At 43.5% G+C, this 19,234-nt stretch overlaps 2 protein-coding genes and 1 long non-coding RNA gene across 8 annotated transcripts in view; 2 read left to right on the top strand and 1 right to left on the bottom strand.

Moving 5' to 3' along the window:
* Positions 1–4,385, top strand: part of aplp2 (amyloid beta (A4) precursor-like protein 2) — a 36,963-nt gene extending 32,578 nt beyond the window's left edge. The window contains 4 exon segments of the mRNA XM_042064109.1: positions 195–280; positions 1,408–1,485; positions 2,271–2,426; positions 2,544–4,385. Coding sequence (XP_041920043.1) covers positions 195–280; positions 1,408–1,485; positions 2,271–2,426; positions 2,544–2,645 — 422 coding nt within the window. The 3' untranslated portion in view covers positions 2,646–4,385.
* On the bottom strand, positions 4,256–6,345 carry LOC121684193. The gene is made up of 2 exons (XR_006023058.1): positions 6,256–6,345; positions 4,256–5,121 (listed from the first exon to the last, which is right to left on the bottom strand). It is a non-coding gene; the product is annotated as an uncharacterized LOC121684193 (long non-coding RNA).
* Positions 5,820–19,114, top strand: prdm10 (PR domain containing 10). Of its 6 annotated transcripts, none has more exons than XM_042064095.1 (23): positions 5,820–5,930; positions 7,233–7,393; positions 7,648–7,812; positions 8,112–8,171; positions 8,572–8,676; positions 8,923–9,115; positions 9,542–9,783; positions 10,448–10,648; positions 10,817–10,889; positions 11,030–11,147; positions 11,245–11,362; positions 11,621–11,908; positions 12,458–12,802; positions 13,093–13,248; positions 13,431–13,610; positions 13,777–13,887; positions 14,152–14,352; positions 14,529–14,672; positions 14,975–15,145; positions 15,412–15,552; positions 16,449–16,623; positions 17,107–17,204; positions 17,539–19,114. In XM_042064095.1, exons 2-23 carry the CDS (start codon positions 7,322–7,324, stop codon positions 17,707–17,709), a joined length of 3,528 nt encoding a protein of 1,175 aa, XP_041920029.1. In that variant the 5' UTR covers positions 5,820–5,930; positions 7,233–7,321; the 3' UTR covers positions 17,710–19,114. The 6 variants fall into 6 exon arrangements, with proteins under 6 accessions (XP_041920029.1, XP_041920030.1, XP_041920025.1 ...); XM_042064096.1 differs by having other exon boundaries at positions 16,446–16,623; positions 17,107–17,195; XM_042064091.1 differs by having other exon boundaries at positions 5,821–5,930; positions 16,446–16,623.
* Positions 19,115–19,234: the final 120 nt, after the last annotated feature.

Raw genomic sequence — 19,234 nt, 5'->3', positions numbered from 1 at the left:
GTGTTAAATGTTTGCTTGTTTGTTCAGTTAAATGAGACTGTTATATAAGGTTTGTGTGTGTAAAGCACACACATTCACATGTAAGTACAGAGGATGTCATTTGCACCTCCGCTTGAGTGTTTGCAGTCCAAGAGTTCCGTTTGTGTGTGTGTGGATGTGTGTGTGTGTGACTAAGTTCTGTTGATCCCCCGCAGGCTCTGGAATGTCTGGGATAAACGGGCTGATCGGCGCAGAGGAGAGAATCATCAACAGCAAGGGCAGCAAGGGCAGCGACAAAGTGGTGAGTGTGCCTTTCCCTGTCCACCTGCCTGCCCGTCATTGCCTCGGCTACACACTGCTGGTCAGGCACGCCGGCCCATCTTACCTCAGGGGTGCCCTCTTAATCCGGCACCCACCCCATTCCTGCATCTGAGAACTGGCCAAGTCATTAAAACGAAACACTAATCTGGCATCCAACTCTGATGAAACCACTGCAAGGCACACTTTTAGGGGAACAAAATAACCGGCATAGTGTGCTTGTTCAATCACATTCAAACAATTTATCTTCATCTTGGCTGTAAGAGGACCTCCTGTCCCCATGTATGTTAAGCTTTTAATGAGTTATGTGATTACTGGAGCCATGGGCCCCGTAATAACTGCTGTGTTCACTGGAATGACCTCTCCTCAGAATTTCTGTGATCTTGTTTTGGAAAGCCAGCAGCCATTGCATGTTTCTGTGCTCGAATGTAATGCTTGTCAAGGGTGTTGAATGATGGGCAAATGACTGGTAATTTGCATGATCACAGTGCTGTGAGTGTGTGCGTGTGTGTGTCTGTGTGTATATATGAAGGTGTGTATTTGTATGTATGTGTGTTGTTGCTGCAAGCTATTTTTTATCAGCATGTCGACATTTCCCTTGTCAAGTCACATAGAGAACATTGGTAGAACATCAGAGCTGCTAAAAGCTGAATCCTGTGCAGTAAAATGGGTGGCAAGATTCAAATGAATGTTATCACCCATGTCTGATGGTTTTGCCATCCTTATCACAGTTCTTTTTGTACATCACTTATTTTTAGTCTTGGAAGATATTTCATACCTTAGTATGTAAGTGTTTCAGTAACTCTGTGATACAAACAATCCATTTCAGACCTCCAGTGAGAAAGGAGAAAAAAAATGTAAACATTTCCAATAGTCTCCTTCCCTCTCTCTTTCTCTCTCTGTAATTCACAAGAGTTAACATCTGTTACAACCTCGTATTGCATTTTCTGGACATGTAACCTAATCAAAGGGGAGAAAAGTGACAATTTTGATGTCAACAACACCACTGCCAACACACATCTCTCTCTTACACACACACACATAAATACACAAACGCACATTCACTTATTTTGACGAGTTTAACTTGGGCTGCCCTGTCTGTGTCGACAGGTGATTGATGAGACTCTGGATGTTAAAGAAGTGATTTACAGTGCAGAGAAAATCAGCGTTATGCATGATGATGAGATGGTGAGTACAGTGCCCCCCAGTGATCTCTCTGGGGAACTGCAGACAGCTTTGTTTTTTAGCAGGAACTAATGGGGGGGAATCCTGCCTGTGTCCTCTGCTGACGCTGTGGGTCAGTCATGGCTTGAGCAGACGAGACAGCAACTTGCAACCTCATTACCACAGTGAAGTTTTCTGTCTTGGTTCAACTGTCTGACTGCCTTTTCACTGCATGTGTATGTGAGTGTTGATATGAATGTATTTTGTGTGTGTTTTCCTTGTCTGTTATGAGGATGTATTTGATTGTGAGCTCATTTCCTCTGTATGTGTGTTCGACAAATGTTTGTTTACTAAGAACCTTTGTGTGTCAAAAGACTGGCATGTCAGAATGTCTTGCCTGGCAACATATCATGTAATATTTTCAGTATACTGTATCATTGTAAGGTTTAAGATTGAATAGTCAAGGATGTCATCCATATCAAACCAAAGATTGCTGCATGCTAAACTTTATCCATGTCGTCTCTCATGCATGTGTAAAGTGTCAGCTGTGTTTATATAATAAACCTTGAACTTTATGTTGTGGAGTATTATGGGATATAGTTCAATTTTGGCAGAAATTAAGAGATGAAACTTTTATGTTCCCTTTTCTTGGAAAAATATGCATTGTGATGGCATCTGTCAGTTTTAAATATTTTTATCAAGACCGGCCTCAGAGCCTTCTTAAATAATTAGTTCATCCATGACAAAGATAGCTCAATTGTGTATTTTCTTCATCTCACAGTATTTTTTTTTTGACTCCTCTATAATAGGAAACCTTCCGTCCTCTTGGGGAAGACTTCAGCTTTGGGAGCAGTGCTCTCATTGGCCTGCTTGTTATCGCAGTGGCCATAGCAACTGTGATTGTGATCAGCCTGGTTCTGCTAAGGAAGAGACAGTATGGCACCATCAGCCACGGCATTGTGGAGGTAAGCCAAGAATCATTGCTGGAAAGGCAGGAAATTACAATCGGTTGATGGCTATACAATATTAGTAAAATGAGAAATTCTGAATGCCATTAATTGGTTCGTCCTTGACTCTTGTAGGTTGATCCTATGCTCACTCCTGAGGAGCGTCACCTCAGCAAGATGCAGAACCACGGGTACGAAAACCCAACCTACAAATACCTGGAGCAGATGCAGATTTAGTATGGGAGAACATGTGGCACTGTGTAGATGGGGAGGAGTAAGGCTGTGGAGAGGGGAACATACTACTGACCAATAACAAAACTGCTCTTGTTCAAAATCATTTCATGCATCAGAAATGACTATTCTGGTCCATTTAAAAACAATTCTTAGATAATGCTACTACTTCTACTGTTGTATCATTGAGCTATGTTTTACTATTTTACTTTTATCTTTTTAAAGCCGCTGTATCTGAGATTTTAATTTTTTGAAAATGTGATTCTGCAAAATTCTCTGTAATTACACACAAATATCAGAGTTAGATCCGTTGCTATCTTGTTTTAAATGTTTTTCTCTCATTTGTAAAAATGCAAATCAGACTAAACCGATTTGAAATAGTGAAATATTACTAAATGAGAAACAATCAACAGCAAGACATTGCCTGTTCTCTGTAAAAACTCCTCAGATGTCCCGCTGATGGTCAACTCATTCAGAAGGTCTTTTTCCTTTTCGATAGATTGCTTGTATATGAAGATTCTTTGTACCGACCTAAATGTATAGTGAAAGAAATGAGAAAATATGATAAGAAAATCACTGAATTCATTTACTTTGTTTTTTATTATTATAAACAAATCTATCTATCTGTCTGTCTATACATATATAAATATATATGAAAAAGTAGGTGTTTTCTTCAACACGGTTCTTGTTTTGCAGAGCTAATGTGCTGGCTGAGGTACTGATTTCAAGTGGTGTGACCTAAGAGATGGTCACGTGGGTTGTGAAGGTGAAAAGCCATGAGAGAGGTTTATGCATAAGGGTTCAGGCCTCCAGTCTTCCATGTTGACTAGTGCCGTTTATTATTTTCAACTTTATGAGTAGGGATCACTCCTCATGTCACAAACTCACAGCCAATGTGTCCTTCATGAGATAAATTAGAACAAACCTTTGTGCAAATATACCAACCAACTAGTCTTTTCCCCTAATGGGACATGAATTTTTATTTTGGTATGGTATTATTCCATAAACATACATGCATACACACAAGCATGCACACATGTACCTAAATGTCAAGTGTATATACAACATTTGCTTGTTAGATGTTTGCTGGAGTTACTGGTGACTCCCTATTGCTTTCTTAACAATGCCATCTGTAGGTGAGGACGGAGACTGTGTAATTTGCCCCATCCAAATGAAGAAATGCCTACAACGTAAATTGGATATAAATGTTTTTTCAAAAAGTGACATTTCATGTTTTACACTTTGTAGTCAACTTAAATGCACCCCAAAAAGATGAAGCTGGAGGCCTGGACAAGATCAGAGCTTTACTGATTGTTCTGGATAATTTCAAGTGTGTGTATTTATGCAGTTCAAGGATGCACAGAAAGAGTTCAATCATTTTTTTTCCTCTCCTAGTAATGTCTTTGTATGCCTGTATAGTTGATGTTGCAATCATGAGTTTTATGGAGGACAACCTGTGGTGTGCATTGTTCTTATATGAAATGATATATATTTTTAAGTTTGTTCTCTTTTTTTCTATTTTTTTTTCTCTTCCTGTGACAGTATCTCTGTATGTGACTGTCTCACTATGCACCCAAAATGGCTTCAATCTTGAATCTTGTAATTGCCTGTTTGATGGTTGATTGGCTTGAGGAGTGACAACAACTAATCCAAGGGGAATACATCAGTTGAGAAATAGGTGGACTCCAGTTGAAATTGATTTGGTTGCAGGGGGAAACACATAAATAAACTCACTACTTCCATTTAGGAGTGACTTGTATTCATTTTTCTGCCAGTTCCAGAGAGCATCATTATATCACTCTCCATATTCTTCTGACCTCCAACCCAGAACACACATTTTTGGCAGCCATTATGTATGATTATATGTTAGTATTATATTCTGTAAATCCTGTAAATGGTCACCTTATGTTGAAAAGTATTTCCATTGACTCTGGGAAACTCTCTTTGATGCATCAGACTCCCATGGAACTGAACATGTCATAGTCTTAGACCCATAACCACCCATGGGCTGGAGAGAGGGTAAACTGGATCCAGGCAGGACCAGAAAAAAACAGACGGTGATAATACAACTAGACCTACATTAGCCTGTAGTTTGGTGAAGGTAGCAAGGAGAATGCAGTGAGATTAGAGGCAAGTATAATTATAAGATGCTAGAATGATTGTAAAAAAACAAAATGGCAGAGAAATACATAGCCTATAGGAGACAGACACTGACACTAGTAAAATGAGCAATTGGAGTGCAACCAATAATGAATAGTCTTTAAAAATGCCATCCTCTACAGTTGATCAGCCTAAATGCTATCCTTCGGTAGGCCTAAAGCTGAAGCATGCTTCAAAGCTGTGAATAGCCTGTCCTTCAGGAACCAGCCCTCTTCAATCACCAGATTTTAAACATTCAGATCTTCAGCATAGAGTAACAAAATGCATGCCCTATTAGTCCATCGTTGCAGAAAGATGTGGGTTGAACTGCTGACTGATAGGCCTATTCAAAAAATGATAAGAATGTTAAAGGACTGAAAAGCTAAATTACAGCAAAAGGTGGATTATTGGTGAACATTTGTTTAATATTACAAATACATAGCATTGACAATCTGTCAGCTTTGAGTTCTGGTGAAAACGGGTGAGAATGGGGTTGGGGTATATCCACGGCTGTGGTTTGGCTGTAGGCACACTGTCTAAATGTCTGCATTTATTTTGTTTTAATATGTTCTATAAATAGGCTATTCAGAACATGTTGTGTCATGACAAAGATTTATTTATTCATAATGTAGCCTGTATTCAGGTATACTTTGTGAAAGAGGAAAATAAAAATTCCAAATGTCTGCAAATGACCAGAAGGATTCATGTAGCCAGACTAAATGGTTCCTTCATATTTCTGTAGGACTATTTTTTTTCTTTATAGCAGTTTTAAATGACAAGAACCACTTGCAAAATCTACCAGATCCTTGATGTTCTAATTGGGCAGTGTCTGTCTGCATTTTTTCGATTGGCTAAAGAGAAATGGCGGATTTTTTCCCATTGGTCATCAGCGAGACCGGTAGTTCAAAGCGCGTGCCAACAACACCACTGTAACACTAACTATCGTTGTTAGTCTCAAAGAAACATTTTACAAATTTATTTTAAATGATGAATTTTATACAATGCCCCTTTTAGAGCACGATAGGCAGTACTCGATACGTTCCTTAAGGTAGAAGCAGGACAGATCACCAATCACCGCTAGGTCCACATGTGTTGCTAGGAAGATTATGTTAATATATGCAATGCAGCCATCTCTGCAGCTACCATTCTGAGGTAAGATCCACTTGTACGTTTTCATTAAATTAATCAAAACGCAATAGTTCTACCATACCAACTTTAAACTTCCACCACCAGTTAATCTTTCTGTAAGTATTTATTTAGACTTGGCCGTCTTCGGTTGTTTTAGTATCGATAGAAATATGTCGCTTTCTATGGATCGGTTCAAATGTGGTTGTTGTTGTTTAGTCCCACCCAAAATGGAGACTATCCTTCCTTGTTCTACAGCATAGACAGGGCTGGGCCCAAGTAGCCTACAAGGGGGGACGGGATGGCCTATTCTCAATATTTGGGTCCCATGAAAATGTAATTGGTGTCTCACCAAATTGTTACATGATGCTGGTAGCGTTGTATAGGTTTGTTCTAAAGATGTCCGGAGTCGCTGTCTCTCTCGCCCGTGTTATGTGCGATAATGTGGGTATAGGGACGCCTCAATTGCCCGTGTTTAAGCGGCGTTGATTTTTGTGGTATAGTCCGATTGGAACTCAGAACCTTAGGGGTCAATATAGGGGGGAGTAGACTAAAAACGCTCAATGTTCAACTCAAATCATTTGTGTAATTGCTGTTAAAATTATAGACGGAATCATACCACTGGGCTTTGTTGCAGGAGTTTTGACTCCATTTTTGTCCTGCGCCCTAACGCACATTTTCGTCCGCGTCTGTTGTGTACCCCCATAGAATTATTAGACTGACCGTTCCTTGCGAATAGTGCCGTGCTTGTGCATTTGGTTGACAAGTGAGGTTGCTGACTTCTCCACTGCAGAATTTCCTGTGTTTACTTGTCACTGAATCATGTTACTGTCGTTGTCAAAGCCCGACATTCTCTACCTAGATAGATTAGCCTTGTACACGCTAGCTGACTAGCTTAACCGGTGGTGACAAACATACACCGGTTTAAGCCAGGTAAAAGTATTAAAGAACATAATACACTAAGATTTTGCTATATAAAACCATGCCATTAATTTAACACACTAGTCACCATTGATGAACACCATTTTCCCTGTCCAGTAACGTCGGCAAAAATGTCGCATTCAGTTGTCATATCGTATGACATTGCTAATGCTGGGCCTCACTGGAACCTAACGTGATAATTGTAAGCTTTCTCTATACCAAGTTCTCTCACGTCCCCGTGAAGACTTGGTGCACTTTGTAAATTCTATTCGACAAACTGCATTTAAAGGCTGTGTGTTGCAAACCCTACCCCGCACCTCTTATACATTGATAGATGCTGATATGCAACGTTACAGGAACAGCCCTGTCTTTTATTACGTTCTGTGCTGACCAATGCGTCTCTTGCAGCAATCAGCAACCTGGATGGTGTTCTCCAGGTGTGCCATAATTAGGCAAGGGTGAATAGGAGCCCAAGAAAAACCTGCAACAGTGTCATCATGGAAACAAAGCAGGAGTCATCATCTATCTGGAGTCAGACCCCTAGTGCTGAATCTGGCAACGCCACTCAGGTCTGTGTCCATGTCAAGTGCATTAAACTGGTCTTACACTTACAGGGTCAGTGAGTTTGTGGTGGCAAAACAACTCTTCCATTTCAGCCTTCATATTACACATACTTCTTTATGTCCCTGTGACCAAACCAAATGAATGAAAACACATGCTTTCCTCTTTACTCTATATGACTAACTGAGCTTATGTAATATTTGCATAACGAAATGTTTCTACTGAAACGATTTCTTCAATTGTCCATTGATGGATATGGTAGGTTCACTTTGAAGGTGGCACAGTGGCTCAGATCGTGTACAGTGGGGATCAGCAGGACAGGGGCCAGCAGCAGGTGGTCTATGCTGCAGATGGAAGCTCCTACACGTCTGTGGAGTCAGCAGAACACACACTGGTTTATATACACCCAGTGGATGGAACAACACAGGTATGACACAGAGGACTCAGGCCATATGATAAAGGCCATGATGCATGTGCCATAGGAATAGATGGACAGTTTGTGTAATTGCCATCTTTTGGATTAAGGATGGGATGGGTGGTGCTAAGTCAAAGAAATGTAGTAGACAAAGATACTGCCATTATTGCTTCTCTGAATTGCCTCAAACCTTTTCAAATGCATGGATTTACATCATGAGGAGTTGTACATTTGCAGGTGTCCTCTCCTCTCCTAATATGTGAATGCACCAGCACCATACAGACTTTTTTATACCATATTTGGTTTTCCAGGCAGTGTTCGCTGACCAGCCTCAAGTGGCATACATCCAACAGGATGGAACCACCCAGCAGGTGATTTAACCTGTGCAGCTGAATCCACATCCTCCACACAATCAGTTTAGATAAGTCACATGAAAACACATGCTTTACTCTTTACTCTATATGACTAACTGAGCTTATGTAATATTTGCATAACGAAATGTTTCTACTGAAACGATTTCTTCATGCTTTTTTTTCTTTTTCTTCATGCTTCATTTCTTCAGTTTAGATAAGCCACATGAAAACACATGCTTTACTCTTTACTCTATATGACTAACTGAGCTTATGTAGCAGCAGGTGATTTAAACTGAGCAGCTGAATCCACATCCTCCACACAATCAGTTTAGACAAGCCTTTTATGCTTTGGAAATTATTAAATGATTTTGATGTGAATTTGTTGTTTGACGTTGACTGTTTTTTTTATTTGTTCTAGGTGACAGTCCTGCTACCAAGTGGGCAGAATATGAACACAGCCAACCTGCATGTCCTAAGCAATGTAGCTGATGGCCCTCAGGCCATCCTGGAGCCTGTGACACAGGTGAGGGTGCTCCTAAATTGCCGTCACCATCCACAACGTAGTCACACTGGACTCAGAATGAACTTCAAAGTAGTAAGGTCTGAGCAAGCACTGACTCATGGTCTATTGTGCATAACAAATCAGATCAGCTGTGTTGCTGTGCAGAATATTTGTGCTTCAAAACATATCAAATAAGCTGATCTTTTCCTCGGTTTGCCTTTTTAATTGAATGTTTTGAATTCAGTAATTATTTCTTCTCAATCCCAGGGTCAGATGGATGTTTCCAACTCCTCCTTGCCCCCCATGACCAGTGTGGGAGACTCAGCCTCTAGTCCTCTTGGGGCAACAGACTCCACTGTGGATTCTGAAGATGAAGACGATGACGACGACGATGGAAATGATTCTGACCTTGACGACTGGGAGCCTGAACCTCTACAGCCCTTCACTCCTCAAAATCTCTGTGAGTGTCGTGAGCAAGCTGAAAGCTGAATTTACTGATCAGAACTAAAGCTGCAATCATTGTAGTGCAACGGATTACTGGGATTAAACAGTAACTGCCATTTCCTCATAGAACATGTATTGGGTGCTCTTGATGGAATTAATTCTCTGATATTTGTACATATCTCAGAAATGGGTAAACGTGTTGTGTCCCAATACCTCTATAATTAAATTTTATTTCAAAGGAATGAATTCTGTTGAAATCATTGATTTCTTTTATCATCACACTCCTAATACCTTTCTGGATATAATCATCTTGTATGTATTGACTTCAGTCAAGCTTCATTCAGTAATTTTTTTCAGTGTGAGTGTGGCTTTAGAATATTGGACTGTATATGCATTATATAGGCTATACATTAATGTTTTGCCTTTATTTCCCCATGAACAGGGTGTGAGGAGTGTAACAAGGCAAACCCCACCGTGTGTTTGAAACATGGGCCCTTGCACCCTATTGCCAGCCGGCCTGTCGTGTCTAAAGCCCGTGCCAGCCTGCCCCTGGTACTCTACATTGACCGCTTCGTGGGCGGGGTCTTCTCTAAGCGCCGCATCCCTAAGCGCACCCAGTTTGGGCCAGTAGAGGGCCGCCTGGTGCGACAGCACCAGCTCAAGGACTCCCACATCCACCTCAAAGCAAGTCCTCCTCTCTGCCTCTCAATCACCTCTACGCCACAATCCCACTAACCCTGTATGAGCCCTCTGTCTGAATACCTGTGATGGCAAGCTGACCCAACATAGTCTACCTAGTCTAGATTTACCAGATACATCCAGAGATATCTGTGAGCGAATTTGGTCTTGATGTGGGACAACTACCATGGGAAGTGTGTTTGAAACATTCTAAACCAGTCCACTACTATCTAAAGGCAAATGACAAACTCGGTGTTGATTCATGGAAAATCCCCAAGATGAGTTTTGAATATTGGGTTTTAGTGGGGAAGACAGCCTTGTTGCCTTGACCGTCACCACATTACAAAACATTAGACAAGATGTCTTCAAGCGTTGTACTTTCATCATAAGTGCAGACGTCACATTTAGCCACAACCTTGACATGTACTCTTTAATCTAAAGTGACTGGCAGTGAAGACAGGCAGTACCCACACACTGTATGTTTGGACTGTATAAAATAAATAATATTACTAATGTTTTTATTTTATGTGGGCCACACTGACAGTGTTATGTCTAGAATATGTTTTGACAGAAATCTGTTTGTGGAGTGTAGAATAACATAATTGTTTTGTTTCCATGGAGTATTGCTGTAAATAGTATTAATATCTCACTTTCTTTGCTCTCTTGCTAGATGTATGTGCTGGACTCTGATAAAGGTGGAGACAAAAATGAAGATGTATGGCTGGACCTGTCAGATGAGGACCACAGTAACTGGTTGATGTTTGTCCGACCTGCCCAGAATCATCTGGAGCAGAACCTGGTGGCCTACCAATATGGCTCAGAAATCTTCTACACCACCATCAAGAACATCCAGCCCAAACAGGAGCTCAAGGTCAGAGCTCCAGTTGGGCTTGAATGACGCTGGGAGACCAAAGATAGATGTTTTAATCTGTGATGTTGGGGGGTAGACTACCAAATAATGGAAATAGTACTGTGACTGTTTTGCCTCTGTATATGCTCCTTTTGTCAATAGCTGATTGCCAGACTTTTTCATTGGTAGGTGTGGTATGCTGCTTCATATGCCGAGTTTGTTAATCAGAAAATTCATGATGTCACAGAAGAGGAACGAAAAGGTCAGAATTGCTTAGAAACTGTTCAATGTTATTATGTTGTAGTACTTTCAGTGTGATTTTAGGTGGAGACTGAGATGACTGTATTGTAGCTTTGCCATTGCACTGTACGTGAGCGTTGTGCTGTTGTGCTTGTGGCTCAGTGTTGAGGGAGCAGGAGAAGAACTGGCCGTGCTACGAGTGCAACCGCCGCTTCATGAGCTCTGAGCAGCTGCAGCAGCACCTCAACATGCACGACGACAAGCTGGATCTGGTCAATAGGTAAACAGGCCTTCAGATATGAGCCATGCTATGATCCATCTTTCTGCATCGATCCGCTGGTGTCCTGGCCTGTCTTCATCCTTTTTCTCTGCTGCAGGCCAAAGGGACGCAGTCGAGGGAGGGGTCGGAAGCGTTTCGGGACAGGCAGAAGACCGGGGCGGCCGCCCAAATTCATCCGCCTAGAGACCCCTGCAGAGAGCGCAGAGAAGACAAGGGTATCAAACCTTAAAGTGTCGCACACAAACATGGAACTGTGAAATAGCTACTCTTAAATACTCCACCATAAAAACATCATTACTGACATTTCTGTATTATAGATTTGGTAGGACTTTGGTAGGAATGTTTTTTTAGATTTTTACGATACATAGAAATTATGCAATTTTTATCACCCTTTCTGTCATGTATTGCATAATCCTGCATTATATTGGATTTCTATGTCTTTGTGTTGGTGACATGTTTAATATTCGTGGTAGGATATGCTGGTGTTCCCTGGAAGTAAGCTGCCTTATGAGGATAGGACAGATGGAGCCCTGAATGGGCTGAAGGTGGTGGAGCTCGAGCCAGAAGCCATCGCCTCAGAGTTGGAAGGCCGGCTGGAGCCCCAGGTGGACAGTGCGGAGCCCCCAACAGATGGGGAAAGTGACCAGCCAGTGCCCCCACCAGCTGATGCTCTGGAGCCCCTCAAGGAGGACCCCACTCCTGCCGCCCAGCCAGATCCCCACCTCACGCCCCAGGACATGCGCCGAGCCCGGAGGATACGGGTATGACCTCTCCGCCCCCTCTGCTGTCCTAGCTCTCTCTGAAATAGCCAGTCTTAGCTAGTGACTTAGTTATTTGACAGTGTTATATGTATGTATGTATGTATGTATGTGTGTGCGTATGTATGTATGTATGTATGTATGTATGTATGTGTGTGTGTTTTTCTCTCAAAACTGGCCTGCCTAAAAGATGGACTTACAGGTACGAAATGCCTGGAGGGGGTCAGAAAGGCAAAGTTGGTGTCACGGCACGATGTGGTTTTTGTTCACGTGACATTTGACCGTACATGGCCACCCCTCCATTCTCCATTGCATTTGTTTGCTCCTCCGTCTCAGTGGAATGTTGTCTGTGCTTCATGTATTTGTCCAGATTTAGGCAAACTCCACCACACCTAGGGACGCAGAAAAACATCAGTTTCTCAGAAACCGAGGGTTGTGAACATTGGAACCCTCTAAAGTTCTGCCACGTGCAAGCCTGTCGTGCCCTTTTCTCCTCATCCGTCGTCAGGCGTCGGTTCCTTTCCCGGTAGACTGACTCTGACTCTTTTGCAGAACGCTGCGCTCCAGCACCTGTTCATCCGCAAGTCGTTCCGGCCCTTCAAGTGCTCCCAATGTGGGAAGGCCTTCCGGGAGAAGGACAAGCTGGACCAGCACCTGCGCTTCCACGGACGCGATGCCTGCGCCCTCACCTGTCACGTGTGCAACAAGGGCTTCCTGAGCACGGGGGCGCTAGAGGACCACCTGCAGCTGCATGCTGACCAGCGCACCTATGCCTGCCTCTTCTGCACCGACTCCTTCGACCGCCTGGAGCTGCTCAAGGAGCACGTCCGAATCCACATGGTGGACGGCTGCTTCTCCTGCCCCTCGTGCAAGAAGAGCTTCACCGACTTCATTCAGGTAGAGCAAAAAATACAGGCCACTGAGAGGATAGACATGCTCTCAGGTAGTCATCACAAGACTGCCTCATCTTATTCAATGTCTACGAAGGAGATTTGGAAACAATTTCAAAACCTTGCAGTGGACATTTCTATCTTGAAAAGTAACAGTGATCTCTAATGACTGACTGTTGATTACTCATTTTGGCTCACTGTTTTGTACCCTTTGTGGGTGTGGGAAGATGTACACCAGTTGACTGTGTGATGTTGAACTGGCGTGATCTGACGTTTGTTTTTCCGCGCCCCTCTCAGGTGAAGAAGCATGTGCGCAGCTTCCATTCTGAGAAGATCTTCCAGTGCACAGAGTGTGACAAGGCCTTCTGCCGGCCCGACAAGCTGCGCCTGCACATGCTCCGCCACTCCGACCGCAAAGACTTCCTGTGCTCCACCTGTGGCAAACAGTTTAAGGTGAGAAGCCACTCACTCACTCACTCACATGTCCAACATGTTTATTCAGGACACGAGTCACGGCATGTTGTAAAAGGACAAGGTTCCTCCGACAGAGTAGATAATTAGTAAATGTTGATGAGTGGTATTAATAGGTGGCTAAGCAAATGAGGATCTAATCTCTCTTTTTGTCCCTCTGTTAGAGGAAAGATAAACTCCGTGAGCACATGCAGCGCATGCACAACCCTGAGCGCGAAGCTAAGAAAGCGGACCGTAGTCACCGCTCCAAAGCCCTGAAGCAGAAGGTGCCCACCACCGACTTTGAGAGCTTCATGTTCAAGTGTCGACTCTGCATGATGGGCTTCCGGCGCCGAGGCATGCTGGTAAAGCACCGACCCTGCACCACCACCTCCACCTCCTCCACACAGCCCCTGTGGCCTCTCTGCTCTGTGTACTGAGTTAAATCTGTTTGTGTGTGTTTGTGTTTGTGTGTGTGCGTGTGCGTGTGCGTTTGTGTGCGTGTGTGTGTGTGCGTGTGCATCCGTTTAGGTTAATCATCTGTCCAAGCGTCACCCAGAGATGCGGATTGAGGAGGTACCTGAGCTCACACTGCCCATCATTAAGCCAAACAGGGACTACTTCTGCCAGTACTGTGACAAGGTCAGGAAACATACACTGCTCCTTACTCAGCTCAATAAATGTCAGTATTTGAAAATGAGCTGAAGATAACGGAAAATTCTATTTCATTGCTTAAATCTGTTTGGAGTTTTTAAATTTGCATGGTTGCATAAATCCAGATCTTTAAGAAGACCTGCCATCATATCAAATGAATCTGATATGCATCCTGCACCACAGCTAAACATATCCCTGAGTGTGTAAATCATTTGTGTGTGTGTGTGTGTGTGTGTTTGTTTTCTGCTGCAGGTGTATAAAAGTGCTAGTAAGAGAAAAGCACATATCTTGAAGAACCATCCCGGGGCAGAGCTGCCACCCAGTATCCGCAAGCTGCGGCCTGCCGGCCCCGGAGAGCCCGACCCCATGCTGAGCACGCACACGCAGCTGACCGGCACCATCGCCACAGCTCCCGTCTGCTGCCCACACTGCGCCAAGCAGTACAGCAGCAAAGTGAGTGGCAGCACAGCGGTTATCTCATGCCCACACATAAACACGTGCCTTCACACACGCGCTGACAGACATGCATCCCACGGGGACTATGAACACTGTGATTAAGGGAGATGTTCACCATCCGTCGTGTGTGTGTGTGTGTGTGGGTGATTTATTGTTCTTTCTTTTTGCTCCAGACAAAGATGGTTCAGCACATCCGTAAGAAGCACCCAGAGTTTGCTCAGATGGCCAACAGCATCCAGGCCCCTCTGGCCACTGCAGTCATCAGCAGCACCCCTGCGGTCATCACCACCGACAGCACCACTGCAGAGGCCGTTGTGGTGAGACGCGTTCATGCTCACAGACATAAATGTATCATTTTGACATTGGTAGTAATTATGAAGATGGCGGTCTTAAAGTAAGATAAGTATTGGTCACATGCTACCCAGCTATCCTGTCATCAAACATTACAAGAACATGGCATTATTATGAGATGACATTATTATCACAGGAAGGCAGTTGGCATGATTTTGATAATATAGTCTTATGAAAGAGAGGTCTATCATTTGTGTCTGGGATTTTACCTGATTGACATGGACTGAACTGCATATGTATAAAGCCAGCTTGTTTGTGTGTGCTCTAGACCACGGACCTGCTGACCCAGGCCATGACCGAGCTGTCCCAGACTCTTGGGTCGGACTACCGAGCAGCTCAGGGCGATTACCAGCGCATCCAGTACATCCCTGTCTCACAGGCCGCCGGAGGCCTCGCCCAGCCACAGCACATCCAGCTGCAGGTGGTGCAGGTGGCTCCGGTACGGACCTCTCTCGCCGTTTCCTTCTTTCTTTCTTTCTTTCTCTCTTTCTTTCTCTCCCATTCTCACGCTCTTTCTCTCTCTTGCGCCCTTTCTGTCCTCAGTATAAAAATTGTATATATATAATATATTAAATAAATAAATAAAAGAAATATATGCCTAATTTGAAGTGTATCAACAGTTATTCTTCCCCAAAAATGTCTTGTTGAGTTCTTTGCAGATTCCTGTTAGCTACTAGTGAAACTGAAGGGCTTTTTCCTCTGCAGGCCTCCTCTCCCCACTCCCAGCACTCCACGGTGGATGTGAGTCAGCTGCACGACCCCCATGGCTACAGCCAGCACTCCATCCAGGTGCAGCACATCCAGGTGGCGGAGCCCACGGGGAGCTCTGTCCAGGGCAGCGCATCAGTAAGTCACATGGCCACAGCTCACATTCATCCAGCACAGAGGCATATCAGCCAGCACATAGCAATATCATCCAGCACATAGCAATATCATCCAGCACATAGCAATATCATCAGAGGCATATCAGCCAGCACATAGCAATATCATCCAGCACATAGCAATATCATCAGAGGCATATCAGCCAGCACATAGCAATATCATCCCACACATACTGTAGCAATATCATCCAACACATAGCAATATCATCTAACACATAGGAATATCATCCAACACATAGCATTATCATCCAACACATAGCAATATCATCCAACACATAGGAATATCATCCAGCACATAGCAATATCATCCAACACATAGGAATATCATCCAACACATAGGAATATCATCCAACACATAGGAATATCATCCAGCACATAGGAATATAATCCAGCACATACTGTAGCAATATCATCCAGCACATACTGTAGCAATATCATCCAGCACATACTGTAGCAATATCATCCAGCACATAGCAGTAACTCAATTTCACTGTGTAATCTTGAAACATGAAAGTGCACATTCTATACTACTTTACACTTTAAGTGCCAGTGCTCATTCTGGTAGATGTTAGCACAAGATCATGCAGATGGAGACTCCAAATGACTGAAGAATGAGCAGGTTTATTTGTCTTCTGCTTCATGCCTCCAGAACCTAGGATGGGCCCAGAGGCCATATGTTTGTTCAAAGTATATACAGTGATGGTATACTGTCTTGTCTGATCTCCACATGAAACAGATTTTTCTCTATTATCAAAGTTCAAAGGTGTTTGTTCATTATCTTATCAGTGTGAATTGAAAGCTGCTGTTGTGTTCTCACATGAATACCCATCGGCAATTCCTTTCCCCCCGTACTGATAGCAGGTATCTGGGCAGCCTCTAAGCCCCTCCTCTCAGCAGACCACTCAAGAGCTTAGCCCCACCCAGCTGACCCCCGTGACCTTGGCACAGAGTCACACGCTACAGACCTCCTCAAATCAGGTGCAAGGGACTGTTCAGCATACTTACCTACCCAGCAACTGGAACTACAGGAGTTATCGTAAGTCAATCTACCGCAGTGGAGTCTGTCACAGTAATTAGATCAATTACATTTGACCCTGAATGGGTAACATGAACCTTGATAAACAAAACTGCTAACAGGACCACTACTTTAACCTATGTGGTATCACTTGACATTTGGAGTAATTTCATAAAATTAAATGACTGAAGTTTGTTGTTCAACCACAACTAAATTGAATTTTGTGGTTGCCATATGTTACCAAAGTTCAAGGTCTGGTTCATGTGATGCCGAAAGTAAAGGATTAAGGTGAAGAGGGGAAATAGTTATTTTCTGTGTTCATAGATTTTAATAAGACATAAGTCCTTATGTGATTATTATATCACAAAACAAAAATACCTGAGGCATATGGGTTTGTTTTATGTGTGATTGATGCATAGTCAAAAGCAATTTATCTGAGATGATACTGAGCCTTGTATACTGTGTGAATTTGTGATTTGTGTATGTGCTTGTGTGCGCCTGCAGCCTCAGAGATCCAGATGATGGCGCTGCCTCATGCCCAGTATGTGATCGCAGAGGCCAGCACCCCAGGAAGCGGTGGAAACAGCAGTCAGGTGAAGACTGTGAGTGGAAGCATACCTGTTAACTTGTAATCACAGAACTTCTCATTTTTATTGCACAAGGCAAACAAATGTAGATACAAAAGAATGTATTGGGAAGTGTACTAATACACACACACCCACACACACACACACATAGTTTACACATTGTTCCACAGGATTGTCAAGTTCCTGGGGGTATTTAGAAGGTAAATTCACATAGTTTGATGTTTGTTGATGTTCACTGTTTCTGTGTGTGTGTGTGTGTGTGTGTGTGTGTGTGTGTGTGTGTGTGTGTGTGTGTGTGTGTGTGTGTGTGTGTGTGTGTGTGTGTGTGTGTGTGTGTGTGCGAGAGCAGACGCACTATGTGATCTCGGAGGGCCAGGCAGAGCTGGAAGGGAAGCCCAGTGGTGCGGCCGCCAGCGGGACTCAGACGCACCCCGAGTCCCTGGAGCAGCCGCCGCCCACACAGTACATCATCACCACCACCACCAACGGCTCCAACGAAGTCCACATCACCAAACCCTGAGCTACGCACGCAGACACACACACACACACACACACACACACACACACACACACACACACACACACACACACACATACACATAAATGCTCCTCCAATGGGAATCGAATCGCATCAGACGCACAGGACAGCCATGCGAACCTGAACACAAACACCTGACCACATCCACATACGCCGCCAGACTGTTAGGGTGATCTCTACTGCATGCAGACCCTACCACTGAAAGCTCCTTCCTTGAACTGACCAGAAGTGGAGAGACGTGCATACAAACACTAGCACACAGCCCCTTGGACACCCAGAGCTGTCAGCTCACGTGGAATTCCTGAGAAGCAAGCTGCTAAATCAGAAGAGGACCGTGTACGAATCAGAAGAGGACAAAGTGGCCAGTGGATGAGATGGTTGTTTAACTTGCAAAGTTTTGGTTTGGAGGTGATTGTGATCCTATGCTAGGTATGACCTACAGATGCCCTTGACATCCATGTATTGGAACAGATCCTGGTGTGATCTGATGAGGATCTGATGAGGTTCTGGTGGAGCTGTCCGACTGGCAGCTCACTGCTGGGACTTTTCGGACATTTCCTTTGATCTTCTGACCTGTTGTTCCACTTTGACCAAGCCCATGGCACTGTGAAAGCCAAGATCATGCGAAAACCACACAACATGTAGCACTGGTTTGGTCTTAGTTGGCACCGTTGTGCTGTAAGAAGGCAGAAGGTCTGATGGGAAATTCAAGTTGTGTATGGTTACGTTTTCTTTTAGCAAATCTAAACCTAGATTGAAGTCCAAAAAGACTGATTTCTGAATTTCTGAACATTCGAGAGATCACCGAGCATTGGAATCAAAATGCTTGCATGATAGGCCAAATGACAATTTCTTTCTACTCTGATCTATATAACAACCTTAAATTATAATGTCTCCTCTGCCAAGGAACTACTTGACTCAGTCTCTGAGTGCAGTCGTGGGGAATTCTGATGAAGGCTCAGAGACTCCCACGTCCCACCCATTTACAGAGCAGAAAACAGCACACACGTTACAAGGCTTATCTGCACTGAAAGGGAGTTTCTTTCTCACTGTAACTCATCTCAGTTCCAGTCTGAGTAATGCTTGAGAGCGTATTGTTTTTTGTTTTTTTTCAGGGTAGACAACACCTTGTCATGGTATTCTGAAATGAGTTGGGATGGGATGCACTCGGCTGCTGGTGCTAACATCTCATCTTAAACTGCCCATCCCCTTGCTACCCAAAAGGGAAATTCCTTTGAATATTTATAAAAAGACAGTTTGTCAAACTGGACTTGTACAATGTAAAAATAAGAGATAGCTGTATTATGAACTTCCTGTACAGGTAACGTTACCCCTGTCTGTTTCCAAGTGAACTCATTCTTGTTGTAATTTGTGTTGAGAAAATTAAACAATGTTTTTATAGAAACATGGATGCCTCTGCTGTGTGCTGCCTTCATTTGTAAAGCATTTTTAATGACAGACAGGTCCAATATAAGTGCTGCTGGTTATGATCGTTTAGGTGGGAGTT

Source organism: Alosa sapidissima, chromosome 15, assembly GCF_018492685.1.
Source record: "Alosa sapidissima isolate fAloSap1 chromosome 15, fAloSap1.pri, whole genome shotgun sequence".
Taxonomy (NCBI): Eukaryota; Metazoa; Chordata; class Actinopteri; order Clupeiformes; family Clupeidae; genus Alosa; species Alosa sapidissima.
This window is presented reverse-complemented; position numbering and strand designations above follow the sequence as displayed.